Source organism: Muntiacus reevesi, chromosome 12 (assembly GCF_963930625.1).
Source record: "Muntiacus reevesi chromosome 12, mMunRee1.1, whole genome shotgun sequence".
NCBI lineage: Eukaryota > Metazoa > Chordata > Mammalia > Artiodactyla > Cervidae > Muntiacus > Muntiacus reevesi.
Window position 1 is genome coordinate 68,218,111 of NC_089260.1, and position 25,022 is coordinate 68,243,132.

Below are 25,022 nucleotides of genomic sequence, written 5' to 3' on the forward strand. Positions count from 1 at the left end.
TCTGCTCCTGTCAGCCTCCTACTTAATAGCTGTCCAGTAGCTGCAGGTTACAATGCAAGGTCCTTGGCCAGTCCTTGCTTCTTTTTCTAGCCTCTCCTCTACCCCTTTCAGCAATGCTAAATATCTTCTGGTTCTTCACACACACAGCATCTTTATTTTTGTTCTCTCCTCTGCATACATTGACCTTTCCTGTGTTCTTTACCTCCTAATTGGTGTACAATTTTTATATAATAAAAATTGCCATTTTGATAAATGTGTACAATCACGCTCACATACAGAACAACCAGATCACTCCACAAATCACCTCACCCTACGCTTCTGTGCATAAAATGACCCTATGCTTCTGTGCATGGGACAACAGAGGGTGAGATGGTTGGATGGCATCACCGACTCAATGGACATGAGTTTGCGCAAACTCCAGGAGTTGGTGATGAACAAGGAAGTCTGGCGTGCTGCAGTCCACGGGGTCGCAAAGAGTCAGACACGACTGAGCAACCAATCCATCTGCTCCCTCCATCCCTTATCCTACTTGGCGATGACTTATCCCTTCCCTTTCCCTGTAATTTTTGCCTTCTGTAGAATGTCTTACAAATGGAATCACCAAGTGTCTAACCTTCTGTGGCCTGGCTTCTTCACTTGTCATATTGCATTGGAGATTCACAGATGTTGTAATATGTAATGGTGGTTTATTCCTTTTTACTGCTGAGTAGTATTCTGTTGTATCTGTCTTCTCCTTTTTAAGACCCAGCCTAAGAATCAGTTTCTCCCAGAAGTCTTCTCTGACCCAAGGCTTATACATCGTTTCTATGTCCCCATGGGATTCTAGACTTGCTTTCATCACAGCGTATAGCACACTGCACACTGATGACCTCTTTAGGTATCCCTGACAAGACTCAGCTCTAAGAAGGGAAAAAATGTGTTTCAGTCATTCCCATATTCCCAACACAACACCTAATAGATGCTCAGATGCAGGATGAATGGATCTCTGTGACAATCTCTGTGACCTCACTCTGAGTGAACTGACCTTAAAATAGCACATTTTGATGCCCTAACAATCATATGGGCTTCCCTGGTGGCTCAAATAGTAGAGAATCTGCTTGTAATGCAGGAGATCCGGGTTTGATCCATGGGTTGGGAAGATCCCCCGGAGAAGGGAATGGCAACCCACTCCAGTATTCTTGCCTGGAGAATCCCATAGACAGAGAAACCTGGTGAACTACAGTCCATGGGGTCACAAAACAATGATAAGGTTTCATTCCACTCTCACAACAGCCTGTGAAACTGGCACTACTACACATCCTTTACAAAGCAGGAAGTCAAGTCATGCCAATTTGAATCCAAAACCTGGGCTAAAATACAGTGTGACAATGACATTCCTCTGTGATTTGAGTGGCTTGAGGACTTGAAATCTTTGTTTTGGTGGCAAACGTTCATATTCTTTAACCTGTTCTCTATTTTAGCTCTAGTCAAACCAGCAGCAAAAGAAAGGTAGTGTCCTGTTGGCTAAAACCCAAGCTCTTAGGTCAAACAAAATGGTGGTGGGATGGGCCGTAGCTCACTGGTCCTTGAGAAGAGGCCAATTCATTCCAGATGGCTGGGGTTGGCTGGGAAACTGTAGGCAGTCGGCTCTGCATGAAGCAGCACTGAAGCTGCATCTGGATGGAGCCCAGCCACAGGCGGAGGAGAATGGAAAACAGATTTAAAAGGACTGTGGTTTAATTGTCACTCAACCAGCTGTCTCTCAGCTGGGAAAATTCATCTGACAAACCGTAAATAACTAACATCAGTCCCCAGAATGCACAATGGTCAGGGGTCCAGGTCTGGGGTCAGGATGCAGAACGGTAATGACATTGGTGATGAAGACTGAGTCCCTTTCTCCCTTAATTCTGCATGCAGCCCGTCACTCCTGTGAAGACGAGGAGGGAATTAAATTCAACTCACATGGGCCAGTCGATCAAATCTGGCAAAGAGCTCGTTGAGCATCCTGACCAACTCCTGAGCAGACAAGGTCGTGGAGAGGTTGGTAAATCCTTTAACATCTGCAAAAAGAATACTAGACAACAGGAAAGGGGTGGGGAGGGGGAAGAGAGCACATTAATATTTGAATCCATCTTGGGAGAAACATTCCCATTCAAACAAACCAACTGTGGCCTGAGATGTTAGCTCTTCTTGCCAGGGGAGTCTCGAGGTATACCTCAGTGTTTACCAAATATTTCAGCGGAGAGTCCACCCAGGCGTTGAGGAAGGACAAGAGAGCAAGAGAAAGCCCTTCTTCCTGTGCAGGACTGTGGAGTGCTGGTGACGCAAACAACCCAAAACGGGAAGTTTTCAGTAGTGAAGTGACAGTCACTCACTCGTATCTGACTCTTTGCAACCCCCTGGAATTCTCCAGGCCAGAATACTGGAGTGGGTAGCCTTTCCCTTCGCCAGGGGATCTTCCCAAGCCAGGGATCAAACCCCGGCCTCCTGCATTGTAGGTGGATTCTTTATCAACTGAGCTATGAGGGAAGCCCAGGAATAGATCAATTTATTGTGGAAAACAAAATGAAGGCTTATGAATTATCCTTGCAAATGCAGATGTCATGAACACAGAGCGTAATGGACTCAGGGACAAAAGAACGCAAAACCACATTATCTCCAGTCCAATGACATATACTCTATCCCAAATTGCAGGCACATAGAGTTAAGATGTTTTTTAAAAATTGCGGAAATAAGTAGCAAACCTGGGAGACCTTAGGCAGAATAATAATGACTTCTTTGAAATGTATATTTAGTAAGAATTTCAGTTAGCTGAGGTCTTAACCTATGCATATGGCTTGGTGGAAGGGAAGCGGTGGTCCTTGAAAGCCTTAACAAAGCAAGGCACTATATGAGCACTGTCTTAGTCAAGTCACCCAGTTCGCCCGGGGGGAAGGCACTGTTCATCCCAGTGTGAGGATCAGGAGAGTGAGGCAGGGAATCTTGCCCAACATTCGCTGGTAGCCTGCGGCAGAGGTGGGATTGCCCTTGAGGCTGAACTGCACAGTGAGGGACCACTCCTCCCACCTAACACACCATCTCAGGGATCACTTCAACCTCAGGGGCACCGCTGAAAGGAAGCATGACACCAGAAAGGGGGCCGTATTTTCTTGATTCTTGTGTTTTATCATCTCTGAAACTGACTGTACCTTTGCAGTGTATCACACTTTTTGGTTAGTTTTCTTAGTGTTGCACAAAGTAATGGTGAGTTTCACCACCAGTGTGACTTAGTTTTAATGAAATAGCTGAATCGGCCAGAAGGCACTATGGAATGTGCGTTGACTTATGTTGGTCACCCCTGTATTCAGTGATTCTGAAAGTTGTCTCCATTACCAACCTCTTTAAGAACCTGATAGAGGTTATGAATTCTAGCTCCTAAAAAATGTACAAGTGTTCAAAATTTTGCACTTGATTTCAAGGGATTTGTACCTTCCCAGAAGCCAACTCAGGGACTCATTAGGAATCCTTAGATCTCAATGTTTAAAAATATTTATTTTGTTTTATTTATTTATTCAGTTGCACTGGATCTTAGTTGTGGCAGATGGCATCTTCAATCTTTGTTGCAATATGCAGGGTTTTTAGTTGTGGCATGTGGGGTCTCGTTCCCTGACCAGGGATCCAACCCAGGCCCCCTTCATTGGGAACTCAGAGTCTTAACCACTGGATCACCAAGGAAGTTCCCTTTAGGTGTCAATTTAAAAGCTATTGCTTTAATTAATTAGTTAATGTGTTAATTATTTAAGCAAATATTTATGTGACCAGCTACACACTGTGCTAGAAAATTGTATTAAATGATAAAGAATGCCCAGGACCTGTCCTCAAGATCCTCAGAGGATGGGGAATGGAGTTGGGCAGACAAAGAGAAAAACAAAAACAACACAGGCAATGACTGCTGTAACAGAAAGATTCATGAGGGGTTTGACCAGCCACTGGAGGATCAGGAGTTTCCTAGTGAAGCCAAGTCCAGGTGGAGTCTTGAATGACTTAGGGCAGGAGTCCCCAACCTCTGGGATCTGAGGCCTGGTGAAGTGAGGTGGAGCTGATGTAATAATAATAGAAATAAGGTGACAATAAATGGAATGCACTTGAATCATTCAAAACCATCCCTCGTTCATGCCCTAGTCTGTGGAAAAACTGTCTTCCACGAAACTGGTCCTTGGGGCCAAAAAGGTTGGGGACTGTTACTCTAGAGAACTTGATGGTAAAGTGAATAAAAGAATGGGTGCTCTTAGCAAGAGATCAGCACATACTAGGGTCTGGCTGGAGAACGAGCAAACGTACCAGGGTTCTGCAAGAATTCAAAGACAGCTTGTCAAAGGGTAGTACTGAGCAAGGAAGGTGGGAAGAGAAGAGGGAAAGGGGGAGAAAGAGAGAGAGGAGGGAGGAAGGGAGAGAGAGAGATGAGCTCAGAGAAGAGAACAGAGGAATAATAAAGAAGGGCTTGATAAGACAGGTTGATGAATACAAACTTTTTCCTGACCATGACGGAAAGCGAGTGAAGGGTTTTAACCATGGGAATGATACTTAGGGGTTGTTCCTGTATGAGGCTTCCTCTGGAAGGGTCACCACACTGTTACTGTCCTCTACAGTTTTCTGGTGGTATAGCATCTGGTTACATGCACAGAATTTGTGCCTAGACAGATTGGGGCTCCAATCCCAGGTCAACCACTTATGAATACTATGAACTTCTCCAAGCCTTTGTCTACTGGAGATCATTTCAGTACCTACATCACTGGTAGGTAGCGAGTGTTTAGCACAGTGCCTGGCATAGTAAGTGCCCCATAAATATGTTAGCTCTTGGCATCATGATTGTACAAAAGTGCACTATAATTGAATGGTTGAATGGAGGAGAGACAAGCAACGAGGTAGAAGAAAATCTGACTATTAACTGGATTACTTATCACCTGACGTTAAAAGAATTCCTAACTGTGGACACAAACCTGAAACAACAGTAGCAGCAATACTCAGACTGTGAACTTGATACTGTTCTAGGAGTTCTACATGTATGAACTCATTCATTCCTTATAACAACCTATGAGGGAGGATCTAGGATGATCACCTCCACTTTACAGATAAGGAATCTGAAGCCTGAGTAACTTGGCAACACACATGAAAAGCTGAGGTTTGAACCAGACAGCCTGGCTCTGGAATCTTTACTCTTTTTAAAAAATTTTTTGGCCATGCCACGCAACATGTGGGTCCCCAATCAGGGATCAAACCCACATCCCCTGCATTAGAAGCACAGACTCTTAACCACTGGACAGACAGGGAGTCTATACTCTTTACCACTAGAGTATGGTACCTTTGAAATAAGCCATAATCCTCACACACGTGGGAAGTGGAAGGGTCCAGAGATTGTCCAGTTGAATTGCTCACTTTATGGATCTATTTGCCCAAAACTATGGGCTTCCCTGGTGGCTCAGAGGTTAAAGCATCTGCCTGCAATGCAGGAAACCTGGGCTTGATCCCTGGGTCGGGAAGATCCCCTGGAGAAGGAAATGGCAACCCACTCCAGTATTCTTGCCTGGAGAATCCCATGGACAGAGGAGCCTGGTGGGCTACAGTCCATGGGGTCGCAAAGAGTCGGACATGACTGAGCGACTTCACTTCATGGCAGGGATGGTTCATACATTCATTTAACATCTAATAAATTAAATGCCTACTATGTGTCAGATCCTGGAGATACAATGGAGAGCAGAAAGTACAATCACAGCCCTTATGGAATAAGGAACCTACTGAAAAAAGAAATAGAATCGTTAAGAACAAAGGGCATAAAGGTTTCAAATATGCTGTGTTTCAACACCATCATTTCTGAGTGTGATCTTCTGAACACACCTTGCTTTATGCACCTGTGTCTGTACAGGGTGTGCCTGCTCCCTGGTATAGCTTTCTTTACTATTACTACCTACTAAAATCCTACTTGTCTAAAAAATAAATAAATAAAATCCTATTTGTCTGCATCCCAGTGTTCACTGTAGCACTGTTTAGAACAGCCGAGACATGAGAACAACCTAAATGTCCATCCACAGAGGAGAGGATAAAGAGGATGTGGCACAGACAACAATGGAGTATTAGCCATAAGAAGGGACGGGACTGTGCCATTTGCAGACACGGATGGACCTAGAGACTGTCATGCAGAGTGAAGTAAGGCAGAAAGAGAAAAACAAATATCCTGTATTAATGTACATATATGGGATCTAGAAAAGGGTACTGATGAACCTATCTGCAAAGCAGAAATAGAGACACAGTCATAGAGAACAAATGTATGGACACCAAGGGGGAAATGGGAGTGGGATGAAATGGGAGATTGGAATTGACACATATAAAGTACTGATGAAAGTGAAAGTGAAAGTCGCTAAGTCGTGTCCGACTCTTTGCTACCTGGTGGACTATACAGTCTATGGAATTCTCCAGGACAGAATACTGGAGTGCTTAACCTTTCTCTTCTCCATGAGATCTTCCCAACCCAGGGATCGAACCCAGGTCTCCTGGATTGCAGGTGGATTCTTTACCAGCTGAGCCACCAGGGAAGCCCAAGAATACTGGAGTGGGTAGCCTATCCTTTCTCCAGCGGATCTTCCTGACTCAGGAATCAAACCAGGGTCTCCTGCATTGCAGGTGGATTCTTAACCAACTGAGCTGTGAGGGAAGTTCATATGATACTATGTCTAAAATAGATAACTCATGGGAACCTATGTATAGTACAGGGAACTTTATTCAACGTTCTGTGATGACCTAGAAGGAAATCAAAAAAGAGGGGATGTGTGTCTATGTACAGCTCTGCTGTGAGGCAGAAACTAACATGAGATTGTAAAGCAACCAAACTCCAATAAAAATCAATAAAACAAAGTCCTGGACTTCCCTGGTGGCTCAGTGGTAAAGAATCCACCCGCCAGTGGAGGACCCAGGGGTCTGACCCCTGATCCAGGAAGAGCCCAACTGCCGCAGGGCAACTAAGCCCAGGTACTGCAACTACTGAGCCGGTGCGCTAGAGCCTGGGAGCAACAGCCATTGAGCTCATGCGCTGCAACTACTGAGACCCAGTGCCCTAGAGCCCTGGCTCTGCAACAAGAGAAGTCACCACAGTGAGAAGCCCAGGCACCCCAACTAGAGAGTAACCCCCGCTCGCTGCAGCTAGAGAAAAGCCCGAACAGCAGTGAAGACCCAGCACAGCCGTAAATCAATAAATAAAACCCTTTTAAAAATGGTCCACCTTAAAAAAAAATCTTTGGAAAAATAAAATAAAATCCTAGTTGTCCTTTAAGACCCCACTCATATGCTAAGATTCAACTTTGATGGAGATTTCCCCAAGCATAGCTGGTCACCACACTCTAGATCCTTGCCTAGCCTGTGGGCTCCTCTGTCAGGGCACTAATCCCCTAATCGTGTGTGCTAGGTGTAAAGAACAGGAAGAGCGTCACCTCTGTAACCCAAATCCGAGCACATGGACCTCATGAAATATCCCCTGGATTGAAACAACAGAAATCTTCAGAATTAAATCTTTCTTCCTCAGAGTGGTCATGGCCACCCCTGGCATCTCCTGGAATCTGCTTAGAAATGCAGAATCTCAGGCTCCACCTCAGACCCTCTGGGTCAGAATCGAACAAGAATTTAACAAGTGCCCCAGGTGATTCGTGTGCATGCTTAGTTATGCAATAAGTTTGTCTAATAAAAGACAAGAAGAAACCAATGCCCTTGTTCTCACTTTATTGTTCCTTCTGCTACCCCCAGGTGCTGGGCTTAAGATCAGATCTTTTGACTCTAAATACAAGCTTGTAAACTTCCAAGGTGAATATAGTGAAGAGGCCATATTAATTGTCAGATCTAATTTGCTTACAAAAGTTGTTCATTTGGCTGAAAATAATTTGGCTGAAAAAAATTAGTCACTGCAATACTATCCTCAAGGATGCTTAGCAGAATTCACTAGACTCATTAGGAACATGAGCCATGTGTAGACTTCTCTTCCTAACCTGTGTTTTTGGGAAGGTTATTTAATCTTTGAGCTTCCACTTTTTTGATAATAAAGCAGAGATCATACAAGCTATTCTTCAAGGTTACTCCACTTGTAAATATCATTTATATCACTTATAAATATTGGCACCCCACTCCAGTACTCTTGCCTGGAAAATCCCATGGACTGAGGAGGCTGCAGTTCATGGGGTCGCTGAGAGTTGGACATGACTGAATGATTTCACTTTCACTTTTCACTTTCATGCATTGGAGAAGGAAATGGCAACCCACTCCAGTGTTCTTGCCTGGAGAATCCCAGGGACGGGGAGCCTGGTGGGCTGCCGTCTATAAAGTCGCACAGAGTCAGACACGACTGAAGCGACTTAGCAGCAGCAGCAGCAGTCCTCAATAAGTGGAGGGTATGTAACTCCTTGTGAAAAATTTTGGGAGTTGGAGAGATGGCCACACAAACAGACCTTCAAAGGCAGGTTTTCTAGCTCCACTCAAATGCATTTTGTTTATGTTGAAACCAAGCAGGTCCCTGTGGGGTTCCTGGGCACAAAAGCCTTTCTGTAGCCCCCATTTCTTGATTACAAAAAATAGGATCCATTCAGCCTCTGTGACTTTTCCTGAGTTCCAAAGCGCAGGCTCAAAAAATTACTAATTAGGGAAGGGATGGGATGCAAAGACCAGAGAGAAGCAGTTAAGAAACAATAATGCAAACTTGGGGCAGGGTCCTGGTTCCCCCTCAAGGGATACATATAACAATATCTTTGAGTTGTTTGCCTGTACTGAAGCCCCCACCAAGTAGAAGTTAACAGTATGCTGCCCACAAGCACAGAGATCCCAGACTGTTTAAAACCAGGTTGATGATGCTGATGCCCACTTACCTCCCCACTGCAAATCAGAAGAGCATCCATCAAGCTGATCACCTCCTCTTTGAACTATAAGGCTCCTCACTGCCCCCTCCAGGTCAGCACACACTGTTTTGAGGGCAGTAGCCCACTGTGGCCCCCTTTGCTTGACAAAGCAATAAAGCAATTCTTTTCTACTTCACCCAAAATTCTGTCTCCAAGAATTAACTCAGTGTCGGAGTACAGAGGCTGGATTCGGCTTCAAAGTGATGATTGCCCACTTTAACAAGCCTGGCTGGGAAGAAGCAGCCAATCAAGAAATTGAGTGGACTATTATGTGAGCATATATGCAAGTGTACATGCTGTGGGGTCGGGGGCAAGAGGAAGGGAGTTAGGGAGCTCGGGCAGAGAAGCTAGCTGTCCACCAAATCCACACCTCTCTGTCACTAGCAAAGGCCACTAGCAGGGGCTCTGACCCTCTTCTATCAAGGTGGGGCCGTGTAATCAGGTCAGATCAACGGAATCTGAGCAGACTGATACATGCCATTTCTGGGCCGAGTGTTATAAAAGCAGGTATGCCTTTTCTCTCCAAGAACTGAATGGTAAGAACGTGGACACCCATATGAAATGCAGGGGCCTTTATCCCTGAATCACCCACTGACCAGAGTATATAAGCCAGGAGGAAACTGTGTGGACAAATTATATTGAGTTTATATCACTGAAACTGAGAGGTTATTTGTTAGAGCATTACCCTAACTAGCACAAGAAGAGTCTTAAATATATGGGGAGTGAGGAAAGAGAAATAGAACTGGACAGATGGGACTGGAAGCCCAAATGGCTTGCCATAAAAAGCCGAGTGGCCAGGTGGAGCTCCAGAACGAAGCTGGTGAAGTCTCAGATGTTTATAGCTGAAATCGACTTGACAGTCCAAATGTTTTGTCCATTTCAAGCAGCTAGGTTTTTGAATTAGGGAAACGGAGATCCAGAAAGACAAAATGATGCAGGAGATGTGCCTCATAGAAAGCGCTCTGGGATGCGTGAAAACCCGGAGCTGCTCACTGCAGTCCACCCTGGGACACTCATGTCCCCAAGCACAGCTCCTCTTCCCTCTCTTTATCAGGACAGGATACAATGAGCTGTATGAAATATAACTGAGCTGGACATTTAGAGCAGACTATTTTCAGGGAAAGGTCACAACATAAAAACAACATAAAAGCAACTGAGAAGAAAGAATGATCCAGGTGGGTTGCCTGGAAGAGAGTGACAGGATGAGAACTACATTTCAAAAATGCCACCTTCCTGCACTGGGTGTGCTCTGGGAGTCAGGGTAAGGCTGTCCTCCTCTGCTTTTTTCTTTTTAAATCTCCGGTCCTATTTTAGTTCTCAGTATCCTTGTTATGGGCAGGAGAGGCTCCACCACCCCACATTGAGAGCATCTTCCCAGGACCTGCAGGCCGTGGGCATCTCGCCACCAATGCCTCTATGAACAGCAGGGAGGGGAGCCTCCAGCTGCCAGGATCTTTGCACATTCTTCTCCCATTAGAAATGGCTCTTTCACCACGAGCTCAGGCTGCTGGAGAATGTAGGGCAGCAAACTCAATCTTAATTTAGTGTGGCTCCAAGTTCTGGAAAGGAGTCTGGAGCACAAAAGCTCAGTTCGATGACTGAAAATAAATGGGCAAGGTGCAGAGAGCAGAAGTAACTTTAGTTGTCCTCCACTAAGGGAAGTCCTGGAAATTGATTAATGCAGAAGGAACCCCAAACGTGTTACTTATTGAACTTAAAGCTCCCAAGTACGTTGACATGGGCATGCAGGCTTCTTTATATTTTTATTTATAAATATTTACTTCTATATATTTTTAGGGTATTTTTTCTCTCCTCTTTCTTCATGGTGACAGGCACTTTTGTAATTTGTCATATATCTATTTTATAATATGTCATATTTCATTACAGTTATACTTCATTAAATTACGTATACTTATATATGGGCTTCCAAGGTGGCGCTAGTGGTAAAGAACTTGTCTGCCAATTCAGGAGACATAAGAGACATGGGTTTGATCCCTGGGTTGGGATGATCCCTTGAAGGAGGGCATGGCAACCCACTCCAGTATTCTTGCCTGGAGAATCCCATAGACAGAGAAGCCTGGAAGGTTACAATTTGTGGGGTCACAGAGAGTCAGACACAACTGAAGTGACTGAGCATGCATGCATGCATACTTATATATAAATCATTATGCTACATAAATACATATTTCATAATGTCATATATATCAAATATTTATTATATATTTTGTATTTTTTGTATTTATATCTGATTGTTCTGCCTCACTTGTGCTGATTCTTCTGTCCAGGATTCCTTTCCTTGAGTTTTTTCATTTGGCTGACTCAATTTCAAAGAAGCAAATAAGAATCATCTCATCTAGGAATGTTTCTCTATCCACCTCCATCCCCACTCCAGGCCTTCTTCTTTTTATGATCTCTTAGTATCCTTTGCTTATTTTAATAATAGAACCTCACACTGGATTATAGTTATTGGTACTGCCCTGAGCCTATTCTGCAATTGGTATTGATGGGTTCCCATTGTCTGTGGAACCAGTTCCTTGATCTGGATTGTACTTTTACTAGAGCTGCTGTTTGAGAAGGGGTTCCTTGCAAACTCAAGCATCTAAACCAGTGTATCTCAAATCTTGGATGAGAATCTCAATGACCAATACTTAAACACCCTCTAAAGGGTGGTGTTAGAATCAAGCATTCTGCCAGACTTACTTTCACACAAGTGCCCTGGCACACCAGAAAAACACCCAGGGATGCTGGTAAGAAGGAAGAGTTGTTCTTCCATTCTTCCAAAGTTAGGAGGAAAGGAACTAAGAGGGTACACTGGTGATTTTTAGAGCTGTTCAACCTATAGATTTTCCCCAATGCTGGGGAAATTCCCACCCTATGATATTTGCTTGGAGGGAGATACAATTCTATTGGACAAGCTGAAAAGTCAGATTTTTTACTTTGTTACTTCTGGGGAATGACTGGGGCTGAGCCAATTGGACACATACATGTGCCTCAGGCTTGCTCAACTTGAGATGCAAAGAGGCAGGGTGGAGAGGGGATCAGGGAGGGGGTCGGAGTAGAGGCAGCCAAATCAGACTCTGGGTCTGCAGGAGGAATGCTGTGTGCAGGGGTGGAGTTGGGACAGGGCTGGTAGCACAGGGACGGATTCTTCAGGAACAGTGGGAGCAGCCAGTGTGCTCACTGGCCCAGTACCCTGCTGTGCTGCTGGCTGGGCTTTCAACTTCATTCTGGCCCATTTCCTGAGCCTGCCTCTCCATCCTTCCCCAGGGACTCTGGGAGCCACCGCATGGCCTTTCACTACATCTCTTTTACAACAGCCTGGGCTGGAGTCTTTATTTTCTTCTCAAAGCATCAGTTTTCATTTATTTCAATTCAGACAATAAAAATTGACTTGATTTATCTTTTATTCATTTGTTATTTAAAAATGTATTACTATGACTTGGAACCAATTACTAGTAAATGTTTAAGAATTTTAAATTGTAAAATATTACTAAGATATTAAATATCCTATACAAAATTTTCTTAAATATGTCTCTAAGTAAACTTTGTATGAAGCAAGGAAAAGAGAAACTATTTTTTGCTTATTTTGAGTTACAAAAAAATAAGACCTCAAAACCAACGAATGCTGCTCGACATTTACAACTGATGCTGTTTTACAAATTTTTCAGCTCATGGAGTAAAACAGGGTTGAATTCTTTTCCACTTGTAACCATGAAAATGTCTGAATCTACAGTATGCTTAATGCTCTATGATGCGCTTACACCCATCCTGTGCTTTGTATGTATCTTCAGTCACGTAATCTGTATAAACCACTGTAATGTGGCTATTAAAATGCCCAGTTTATAGAGAAAGATCCTGAGATTCAGGTATGTAAATTGCCCACGGTCATACACAAGGAGAGGGAGAACTGGAATTCCAAACTGGTCTGCCTCATTAAAGGGCTTCCTTGGTGGCTCAGACAGTAAAGAATCCACCTGTGATGCAAGAGATCCTGCTTTGATCCCTGAGTTGGGAAGATCCTCTGGAGAAGGGAATGGCTACCATTTCTTTGGGAGGGCACTCCAGTATTCTTGCCTGGAGAATTCCATGGACAGAGAAGCCTGGTGGGCTATGGTCTATAAGATTGCCAAGAGTCGGACACGACTGAGCTACTAACACTTACTTTTTCACTGCCTCGTTAAGGAGTGCCCCTCCTCCCCACCAACTCTGATTTTTATTACACACCATATCGTCTGGCACAGAGGGAGCACTGATGGATGGGTGGATGGGTGAAGCAATAATAGATGGTTGGGTGGATGGATGGATGGATGGATGGGAGGCCAAAAATATGTTTGCAAAACAAAAATCAGCTGTAAATCTTTTTTGTATTGTTTTAAAGACACTTATGGGCTTCCCTTGTGGCATAGATGGTAAAGAGTCTGCCTGCAATGTGGGAGACCCAAGTTCAATCCCTTGGTGGGGAAGATCCCCTGGAGAAGAGAATGGTTACCCACTCCAATATTCTTGCCTGGAGAATCCCATGAACAGAGGAGCCTGGTGGGCTACAGTCCATGGGGTCGCCAAGAGTTGGACACAACTTAGTGACTAAACAACCAAACATCTGTAGGTCACTCAGCAAGAGCTTTGGGCATTAGGGAAGCCCAGTAATGTATGCATGTGAGAGTTGGACTATAAAGAAAACTGAGTGCCAAAGAACTGATGCTTTTGAGCTGTGGTGTTGGAGAAGACTCTTGAAAATCCCTTGGACTGCAAGGAGATCCAACCAGTCCATCCTAAAGGAAATTAGTCCTGAATATTCATTGGAAGGACTGATGTTGAAGCTGAAACTCCAATACTTTGGCCACCTGATGGGAAGAACTGACTCATTTGAAAAGATCCTGATGCTGGGAAAGATTGAGGGCAGGAGGAGAAGGAGATGACAGAGGATGAGATGGTTGGATGGCATCACCAACACAATGGACATGAGTTTGAGTAAACTCTGGGAGTTGGTGATGGACAGGGAGGCCTGGCGTGCTGCAGCCCATGGGGTCACAGAGAGTCAGACACGACTGAGTGACTGAACTGAACTGAACTGAATTGACCTGATGAAGCCTTAATGTGCTGATCTGAGTGGGGAATCAAAAGACCTACTTTTTGTTGTTATAAAACAGCCTATGGGAACATGCTCAGTGCCTTGCTTGGTGTATGTGAGCTTCTAATATTTTTGTGTATCCCATAAATTCGTCAGAGTTAGGAACACTGGTGATGAACATGGATGAGGAGGAACCAGGACTACAGCTCAGCTCAGAAGGGAGCCCTGGATGGGACGTTCACAGCCCCTCACAACTTGACCCTTGTCTGCCAAGGTAGATGGGCTTGTTCCAGACAAGTTTGGGCATAGATAGGAATCTATATGACGGAAGTGACTTAGCATGCATAAGAAACATAAAGAAGAGATGTATGTAATTGTCCCTGAAGCCCCCAGATCATATTCTGGAATCATTTTTTCCCCGTAAAAGTATAAAAAGCTCTTGTCTTTCCTACAAAATGTAAAGGCAGGCAAGCCTGCTGCAGGGGAGCCAGGCAAGAAGTTGATTAGCAAATATAACTGCATTTCTCTGACATTCTTCTGGAGGCTCAATTTGGAGGTGTAAAACTCTCTGATGAATAATCACTAGTTAATGAGTTAATCAATCACATGAAGAAAGGCACTGACATTTAGGCAGACAGAAATCATGGCAGTGAGGAGAGAGCAGCTAGGGCAGAGACCTAGGTGGGGGTCTTGTCGCTCACCTGACATTCTCGTAGCGATGGATGTAGATCCGGTGGAACTGATGCTGTAGGTGCTCATCTTCCACGTTGGTCATGTCATTGATCATCTCCAGGACGACAAATCGAGGAAGCACGGACAGCACAAGGCGCTCCTGGGACAAACCAACACAAGGGTGAGAGCTAAAGTACTGCTGCCGAATCAGTAAACAAAGGACATTAGAGCCATCAAGCCATGAAATTACAGCTGCCCTGACGGTGAGCACTGAGGGAGCTCAGGATGGAGACAAAGGATCTGGCCACTGCCAAGCCCATCTAGCAGTCAAGTGGCTGCAGGCACCCTGGACCACGCACCCTGAGGAAACTCACGATGAGGAAACACACGATACTGGCCCCAGAGAGCGGAGCTGCATATCAAAAGCATGATTTCAATGAGCCCAGACGCTTGTATCTTTCCTTACATAGAAAAGCGCCAAACTCCTTACGAGAGATGTTTGATTTTCTTTTGTTAAGAATAATCCTTTGATGGTCCAACTACCTGATCTCTTGTTGCAAAAACTCTTATATATCCTGGCTCCCTCATTCGCCCTTGCCTCTTAGAAACAGTTTTCTCAGCATGTCTGAGATGCTGTGAGCCAGGCTTGAAATCCTCAAAAAGTCTGCTGAATAAAACATAACTGTTAGGGGAGTGGGTAAATTTCCTCGGTTCTGTCTCATCACAATAAAAATTTGAAGCATCGGACGTTAAAGCCCTTGGCACGTCACAGCTCTCGGACAGTGTTACAGCGCTGTGTTATAGCTCAGTTTTATTTAGAAAATAAAAGTCATAGCCTTGACTAGATGGACCTTTTTCTAGACAAAGTAATGTCTCTGCTTTTTTTTTAAATTTAAAAAAAAATTCTTTTCATTTATTTTTATTCTATGATGTTTACAGTGGTCATGTATGGATGTGAGAGTTGGACTATGAAGAAAGTTGAGTGCCGAAGAATTAATGCTTTTGAACTGTGGTGTTGGAGAAGACTCTTGAGAGTCTCTTGGACCGCAAGGAGATCCAATCAGTCCATCCTAAAGGAGATCAGTCCTGGGTGTTTACTGTAAGGACTGATATTGAAGTTGAAACTCTGATACTTTGGCCACCTGATGGGAAGAGCTGACTCATTTGAAAAGACCCTGATGCTGGGAAAGATTGAGGGCAGGAGGAGAAGGGGACGACAGAGGATGAGATGGTTGGATGGCATCACTGACTCAGTGGACACGAGTTTGGGTAAACTCTGGGAGGTGGTGATGGACAGGGAGGCCTGGTGTGCTGCGGTTCACGGGTTCACAAAGAGTCGGACATGACTGAGCGACTGAACTGAACTGAACCCTTTTGTTATTCTTTTCTTTATCAAATAAAATCATGCACACACAAAAAAAAAAGAAAAGAAAAGAAAAGGAAAATACGTCCTCGACATGTGAGGGCATGCCGACCCAAAAGACGTGAAGGGAAGAGAGAGAGAGAAAGAGAGACATGGAGAGTGTGCGCGCGTGTGCACACACAGAGAGAGAGCCCCCTGGCCCTTTGGCTCCTCTTTTGGTTTTTATCCTCCCCCTGGGCCTGTTCTATGTAAATTGGGCTAGCCAGGAGTGCTGTTTGATCTACCTGAGGTCCTCACTCTGGTCCTCGGACCTTCCTTTGTTCTATTTTCACGGTCTTTTCCCTTTATTGTCTTTTAGCCCTGCCATTCTGGACTCCTTTTTCCTATTATAACTACCTAATAATAACTATCAGCTTTTAGGTTGCGCAATCTTTTTCCAATCAACAAGGGACAGTCTTGTTAAACTGATCACTGGGTCTCAGAAGGGTGGATGAAGCGTGCAGAAGTCATGGGGCTCTTGGTTGAACTTCTTGAGGAATTATTGATTTTCTACCATTCTAGGAACATGACAGACATCTACTGAGTACTTGTTATTTTCTGGGCACCGTGCTGAGTGTTAGTAGATGGTGATGAACCATATGGATGAGAGCCCTACTACTGTGGAGCTTACATTCTAAAAAGGGATACAGACATTGAATACAACACACCCAAACATGCCCACACACGTTTATTTGTAACAAATGCCAAGAAGAACAGGTCATGATCAGAGAATTTGATGGTTGATGACATGATCTAAATTGGGGGTCAGGAATGACCTTCCTGAGGAACTGATATGTAAATGAATTTCTGAAAGTCTGAAATGAGCCAGCCTTGTGTAGTGTGAGAAGAGAGCCCCAGGAAGAGGAAACAGCGAGTACAAATGTCCTGAGGCAAATAGAGAGCAATGGTGTGGCTGGAGGGTGGTAAGAGAGGAGTGTGGTGATATGCAACGAGGTTGGAGGTGTAGATAAATGTGTCAGGCCTGCCTAAGATGTTAGCGTTTTATTCCATTAAAACCGGAAGCCACTGCATGATACTATGCAGAGGAGTGACATCAGCTGATATTTTAAAAGAAGATCCTTGGCTGTGGTTTGGAGAATGAATCATCAGAAGGGGCCAAGTGTGTGGGCAGGGAGACCAGGTGAGAGGTGATGGGGGGATACGGTCTATAGGACTGGCAACCAGAGGGATGGCAGGAGAGAAAGAGGGTGTAACCATGGTGATAGCTGGGTTTTTGAGTTTGGTTAATGGGAAGCATGTGCTACATTCACTGAAACAGGGAACATGGGAGAGGAATCAGGCTCAGAAGATATCAACTCTTCCTCGAGAGGAAAGGAAACCAGACATATAGCCTGAAAGTAGGAACCCAACACTTGTCAGAAAAATGTTTTACCATGTGATCAACACGGTAGATAAAAACAAAATAACACATTAACTAGCAACACAAACTAAATCCTAAAAGGATCTTGTGCTGTGGGAACTAGGCAAGAATCTGCTTCTTTCCTTTTCTATAATTTGCTCCAGTATGGATAGGAGTTTAAGACAGATATGTTTTATTATTATTAATTTTCAAAATTTAAGTATAGTTGATTGACAATGTTAATTGTGCGTTAATTTCTGCTGTCCAGCAAAGTGATTCAGCGTCACACACACATATATACATACATTCTTTTCAAATGTTCTTTTCCATTATGGTTTTTCATAGGATATTGAATACAGTTCTCTGTCCAAACAGTAGGACCTGGCTGTTTATCCGTTCAACCTATAACACCTTCATCTGCTGACACCAACCACCCACTCCATGCCTCCCCCAACTCCTCTCCCTAAGACAGGTGCATTTTAATCATCATAGTTTCTCATATCTTCATAGATATTTATGGATCCTAAGCACTTTCACCATTCATTCTTTCATTTGTTCCTCACAAAACCCTGAAAAGAAGCAGGCACAAATAATTAACTTCACTTAACTGAGAGACTGAATCAAATCAGATCGCTTGCATGACCTGAACAGTTACCACACTGCAAAGCCAGGACGCAATCCTTTACGACGCTTTTCCTGGATGGGATTCTTGGTGAGATGGGAAAAGCCCCAGGTTCTGAGTCTGACTGGAGTTCAGATCCTGCCTTCATCCCTCAATAATAAGGTAGCATTAGGTGAACTACACCCTCTCTCGGAGACTTAGTTCCCTGATTTGGCAAATAGTGATAATATCACCTACCTCACAAGGCTGCAATGAAAATTCAATGAAATAAAATACGTGCTGGGCCTGGAGTTAATTCCCTCCTGCTTCCTCTTTGCTCTATTCAACCCTGCTCTCATGTGAAGGGCTTTGTCAATAAAGTCCACAGAGCTTTACATGATGAGGTTTTTCCTCTTGGGAAAGCTGTCCCACTGTGGGGCTGAGAAGCCTGCTTCCTGCGAACACCCCTGCCTGATGTCCCTTTCATGCTTATTATGCTGTCTGTCAATTTCCAGGTACTTGTGATCCAGTTCAGGTAATCGCTGCTGGATGGGAGTCATTCCTCATCATGGCTTTGAGGGGCACTCGAAGCCTCAAAACTGTAGGTACTAAAGAAATACTTCCTAAACAAATGAGTGAACAGAGAGATGGCAGAGACCGTGTTCAGCTCACGACTGCATCTCCTTCCATGGCCATCACAGTCCCTGGCACTGGATAATTAATTATTAAAGAGATTCTTTAAGTGGCAGTGCACATTCATTCTTCAAGTATGGCACAGAAGCTTTGTGGGAGACTTTTATTTTTTTAGAAAACATTTTAATTTCAATGTGTTCCCAGACGACTAAAAAATTTAAACTTCTTACAAATTATCATACACAAGAGCTTTTTCTGACCAAACCATTTCATGTTTTATTTTCTGACTATTAGTTCTGAGACATTGGTGAACAGATCAACAGATATTATTTAGGAGGTAGATGCACCTTGTTTGCAAACAGAAATAGATTTGTTTGTTTGTTTGTTTGCTTTGTTTTACAATTCCAGAAACACAAGGATTTAACATTAAATGCCTTTTAGTAATCAAAAGGGAATAATCAAAACAATGTCCCCATTAATTCTGAAGATATATTTCATAAAATTCGACATCTTTATGGGAGATTTTCAAAATAAAATTTTAATAGCGAAATCCTCCAGCACCCAGGTTTGGCAGCCTTTGACTAGTCTGGCTGCTGCCAACTGCCCCAGTTCCCCACCCTGTAAGGCATTTTCTTCCAGATGATGGGAAATTGCCTGGAGTCTGCTTATAAAAGCCCATTTTCAACACTTTTAGTTCCCTCAGATTTGCTAGCTGCTTGAGAAACATCATTCAAATCCCCTGAAAACACAGTCTGAAAGAAAAATGGGAAAGTTTGCCCCTTAATACAATTCCCAAGTCTTACTAAGGCAGAATATCAGATTTTCCGGCTTTGGAGATCAGAGGTACAAGACGCTCTCCTGTAGCCAGACTGTGGCCCAGGGTGGCCTTTGTACTCACATTCTGCACATCTTTCTCTCTCCAGGTTTTTCCCGTTTGTATGAACAGGGACCCCAGGTGGATTTCAAGGGCCTCAGTGGCTCCTGCCTGGACTTGCCTCTCATCTAACTGGCTCTATTCCAGTCATCAAAATGGCTTCATGGACATCTACTGCTACAGTGCATCCTGAGGGGGAAGTCAAGTGAAAACAACGAGGGAGTCAGCATCCTCATTTTATGCAAATACTTGTCCTGGAGAAGAGAAAGAAAGTAGGGCAGTCCTCTGAGGCAGGCAGTACTTCCGAGCTTGCACGCACCCATGCTTCTGAATGGCTGTGGGAAGAACTCACCATTTAGACCCTCGCAAACCGCAGACCTCCCAATACTCTCTGTACCATAGGCCAAGCAAGGTCAACTGCAGTATAGGTCCAGGCTCTGGCTAGAGGCTTATCCTGGGGTTATAGATAATATCTTTTCAAAAAAATGTTTATTTGTTTGGTTGCACTGTGTCTTAGCTGCAGCATGTGGGATCTTTAGTGGCAGCAGGCAAATTCCTAGTCAAGGTGTGTGAACTCCTAGTTGCAGCATGAGTGATCCAACTCCCTGCCTAGGGATTGAACTCAGGGACCCTGTGTTGGGAGCTTGGAGTCCCAGCCACTGGCCCACCAGGGAAGTCCCCAATAATATCTTATTTTAAAGTGATCGCTCATTGTGTAGCAAGTCAAGTGCTTTGCATTCAGTATCTAATCAAAACCTCACATTAACCATGCATGCATGCTAAGCCGCTTCAGTTGTGTCCAACTCTTTGCGACCCCATGTACCATCGCCCATGAGGCTCCTCTGTCCATGGGATTCTCCAGGCAAGAATATTGGAGTGGGTTGCCATGCCCTCCTTCAGGAGATTCTTCCTGACCCAGGAATTGAACTCACGTCTCTTAACATCTCTTGCATTGGCAGGTGGTTCCTTTACCACCAGAGCCACCGGGAAAGCCGATCGTAGTGTGAAATGGAGTATCTGCCCTCTCATCAGTAACCAATGATGTGACAGCCATCAGGGATTTCCGGCCTCCAAATGTGAATCTCTGAGCCCAGAGAGCGCCCAAAGGGGAGAACAATGCCTTTGATCCAGTTTCTTTGTCCTCCCTACAGTGAACGAGGACCTAGGGATGTAAAAAAACCAAGAAGCAGGATGCTGGCCCCAGACAGCTGAGACGCATATGAAAGGAATGATTTCAGTGAGCCCAGACACTTGCATTTTCCCATACCTAAAAGAGCACTGAATTCCTTGATTTGAGATACCTGGTTTTCCTCAATTAACGATAACTTTTGATGTTCAGACTACCTGCCTTTTGCTGCAAGCTTCTATCTAACCTGACTCCTCCCCACCTCCTCACCAACAGTTCTCTTAGGGTCACTTGAGATGCTGTCTCCTGGGCTTGAAGTCCTGAGAATTCCCACCAAATACAAATTAACTCTCAATTTCCAGGTTGTGGCAATTTTTTTAGCTGACAGTAGGTTACTATTTTCACTGCATTTTATTAATACAAATAAAGATGTTGAGATTTAAAGAATTTAAGCTAAATGAGGCAGTTCAGAGTCACGTACTTGGTAAGTGCATAGTGAAGATTCAAGCCCATTTTTTTTCCTTTGAAACTTAGATTATAATTCATCCATTTATTCATTTGTTTCTCATGTCAAGGAGTAGGTGTTATGTGACAGGTGCAGGGCTGGGCATAGAGGATAGGCAGTAGACAAAACCAGACACGGTACTCACTTTTGCAGAGGTAATATTCTAGACGTAATGAATGGTAAATAAAAATAGGGACTAATATATGGGATGCTGTTTATATTAACATGGAACTGAACACTTTGGAAAGACTTGGTAATATTGTGTAGCTAGAACACTGCACCCAAACTAGATGTCAGCAAGCCAGCCATACACATTTGTAGGAAAAATAATAAAAATCCAGAAATCACTCTGATAATTTTGAGAGTACTTTTTTGAATATGTGGCTCCATTTTAAAGAACCAGAAATTTTGACTGATGCACTAGTAGCTGTGGTCTCTGTAAGAAACAATAGACCTCTGCTTGAAAAATACCTTGGCCTTATTTTAAGAGACCAGATAATGAACTTATTATTCTATGTTTAAGTTACAAATGAAATGTATAAATTGAATTCCCATAAGCTCCCATTTCAACCTACTTTTTCAATTTACCAAGCAGCCTCCTATCCGGATGACTTCAGCTGAAGGATTTTACGATTCTTATTTGGGTGTCCGTCACCCTTCCTAAGGGCTCCCCAGGTGGCACTAGTGGTAAAGAACCCTCCTGCCAATGCAGGAGATGTAAGAGACGAGGGTTTGATCCCTGGTTCGGGAAGATCTCCTGGAGGAGGACATGGCAACCCACTCCAGTATTCTTGTCTGGAGAATCCCATGGACAGAGGCGCCTGGAAGGCTACAGTCCACACACAGGTTTGCAAAGAGTGGGACACGACTGAAGCGACTTCGCACAGCACAGCACCCTCCCTAAAGTGGGAAGCATTTGAGAGCAAAAAGGATGTTTTTTTCCACCTACAGAAACCAACACAGGCTTAGTGAGGAAGTGGTTATATTATCTGATTCCTTTGGTGATAAAGAGACAGATATCCTAGTTGACACAGGTGAAGCAAAATCAGGATTTATCATAACTATACTGGTGTCTTAAGGAATCTAGGGGCAAAACCTGGACTTTGTAAACAAAAAGACCCAGAGACCCATAATGACTCTTTCCCTAAAACTTGGGTCTCTTCTTCTCCTGAAGGCCAGCTTCATCCTCCTTGCTGACTTCTCAGCCACTGGGAGCTCTTGGTCCTTATCCTTTGGCCATTTTTGAGAAAACTCTTGCAGAGTTCAAGATGCAGTATGTCTGCTCAGGGGCTCTGCTTGGATCAAACATCTAGCTCATGCTCATGGTTCAGGATCAGGATAAAGATTATGGTGTTAATGGGGTGATCATTATAACAGGGGAACTCGCTGATGGTCCAGTGGCTAGGACTCTGCACTTTCACTGCTGAGGGCTAAGGTTCAATCCCCGGTCAGGGAACTACGATCCCACAGGCTGTGCAGGGCAACCAAATAAATAAATAAATAAATAAATAAAAGGATTAAGGTTGTTCTGCTTTTTATTATCACCGTTCATTGGCCGTTTTAAACACTGTCAGCTATAAAATACCCCTGTTCACTCCCAAGACGATTATTTAGCAGAGAACTTGGCCTATAGGACACCTGCAGATCCGCCCATGATGTGGCAATCCACACCTTTGTCATCCATCTCACCCTGACCGAGGCTCAGCACATCCATGGTAACCTTTAGCTGAGGGTCTAGTCTGATGTATCAACCACTATAACATGATGAAAGAAAAAGGAAGGCACTTTCTTTTGCCCTTTGGGAATGCAAACGATAAACGAAAGGCAATATGACACTTGGGGAGATGCTATGTTCTCCTAAAGGAATTTAGTCAAATGTGAGGAATAAAGAACACATTTGTTAGCCCAGAAGACATTAGGCACTAAACCTGCTGCTAAGTAGCCTCTCTTGAAAATCTCTCTTTTAAGTACTTCTTAAGGCTTGAGGATTTCAAAGTCTTTTCAGAGAATGCTAAAAGACTCTCCCACAAAGTTCACTACTTTTCTCAGACGCAGGTAACACGATTAAGCATTGTGCTATTTTCAAAAAAACATGTTGATATGTAGGTCAGAAATCACACTTGGAAGAACTAAATTTTTTTTGGCATGTGCTCACTAATTTTCTGATCTTGGACAAATTTACTTAATCTCTCTGAATCTGAGTTTTCAGGTATAAAGTGGAAGGAAGTGTTAGTCACTCAGTTGTGCCCAACTCTTTGTGATCCTGTGGACTGCAGCCCACTAGGCTGCTCTGTCTATGAAAGGCTCCAGGCCAGGATACTGGAGTGGGTTGCCATTCTCTTCTCCAAAGGGTCTTCTTGACTCAGGGGTCACACCCGGGACTCCTGCATTGCAGATCCTTTACCATCTGAGCCATCAGATGGAAGTAAGTACTAAAGCAGGTATAAAAGCGGTACTAAATCTCATTCTGCCTACTTCGCAAAGCAGCTTTATTGAGGATGAGACATTTCAGCTGGATATTACAGTGTCTTAAAAAAAAAAAAGGAGCTTGCCGGACAGAATCAGAGGAAACCATTCAGGCAATGGGTAAAGATGTGGAGAAGAGATGGAAGGTGGCAAGCTTGTGGAAAAGTTCACCAGTGTGGTAGGTTCTTGGGGAAGAGGCACTGGTCAGAACTGAGACTTGAGAATTCCACTGGAAATAGTTTGGGATGGCCCTTGAATGCTAGAGCAATTGGGAGAGTAGCAATGACATATACAAGCATCACTGACTCAATGGACATGAATTTGAGCAAACTCCCAGAGACAGCGGAAGACAGAGGAGAGTCCATGGGGTCACCAAGAGTCAGACACGACTTAGCGACTGCACAACAACAACAAAGTGTGAAATAGATAGCAGGTGGAAATCTGCTATCAACAGACACGTCAGCTTGGTGCTCCGTGATGACTCAGAAGGGAAGGATGAGGAGGGCGGGAGAGAGGTTCAAGAGGGAGGGGATGTATGTGTACATATGGCTGATTCACTTTGTTGTACACAGGAACTAACACAACATTGAAAAACAATTATACTCCAATAAAAAAAAATCTGATCTTTAGCCCACAGGGGAAGAGAGAGCAGTACGTGATTTTTAAAACTAGGAGTTACAGTCAAAAAAGTAAAAAGGCCACAAACATCCTTCTCTGAATCAGAGACTGAAAAGTTAGTGTCTACATTTCCCCAAATCCTGCAATTCTGGATCTGATTAGGGTTTTGACAATTAGATGCTTTTCTGTAAGACTTAGAATTTGGAAGTTAGACAGAAGCTATTTTTCATCTACTTCTGTTTCTTTTTTTTGTTGCTGGCAATCATGATTATGGAGATAATGGGATTTGAAATAGCAGCCTTCTGCTGTCTACTCACAAGATTTGCAGCTGTTTGAAAGGTGGCCGTTGTCCATATTTTTGCCACAGGGGCACTGAAAAGGTGGCACTGGTCTGGAACTAAGAGCTGTGGCAACAGGGGTTCCATAATCCTCGCTCTCCACAGCATGTGGGAAGCTAGTCCCCAAGGTTTAGAAAAGAAACATCAATGTCCCAAGAGAGAATTTAACCCACCTCCAAGGCCAAGGGATAAGAAAAGCCCTCTTGTTTAACTGTGGCAGGAAGGCATTTTATAATTCCATCGACACTCAAAAATCCTTTCTAAAATTCATCAGGGGACTTCCCTGGTGGTCCAGAGGTTAGGAATTCACCTTCCAATGCAGGGGATGTGGGCTCGATCCCTGGTCGGGGAGCTAAGAAGCCACATGCCAAAAAACTAAAATGTAAAACAGAAAGAATATTGTAACAGATTCAAGACTTTAAAAGCAAAAAGTCCATGTTTTAACAAAAATAAAATTTATCAGGACCT

The 25,022-nt window shown here is 43.8% G+C and overlaps 1 protein-coding gene across 1 annotated transcript in view; it reads right to left on the reverse strand.

Annotated features, from left to right (window-relative positions):
* The window catches only part of ADCY8 (adenylate cyclase 8), a 225,457-nt gene that overhangs the window by 137,101 nt on the left and 63,334 nt on the right, over nucleotides 1-25,022 (reverse strand). The window contains exons 3-4 of the mRNA XM_065902994.1: nucleotides 14,661-14,791; nucleotides 1,942-2,053 (exon numbers count right to left, since the gene is read on the reverse strand). Of these exons, the coding sequence (XP_065759066.1) occupies nucleotides 1,942-2,053; nucleotides 14,661-14,791 (243 nt within the window). The remainder of the gene's footprint in view (nucleotides 1-1,941; nucleotides 2,054-14,660; nucleotides 14,792-25,022) is intronic.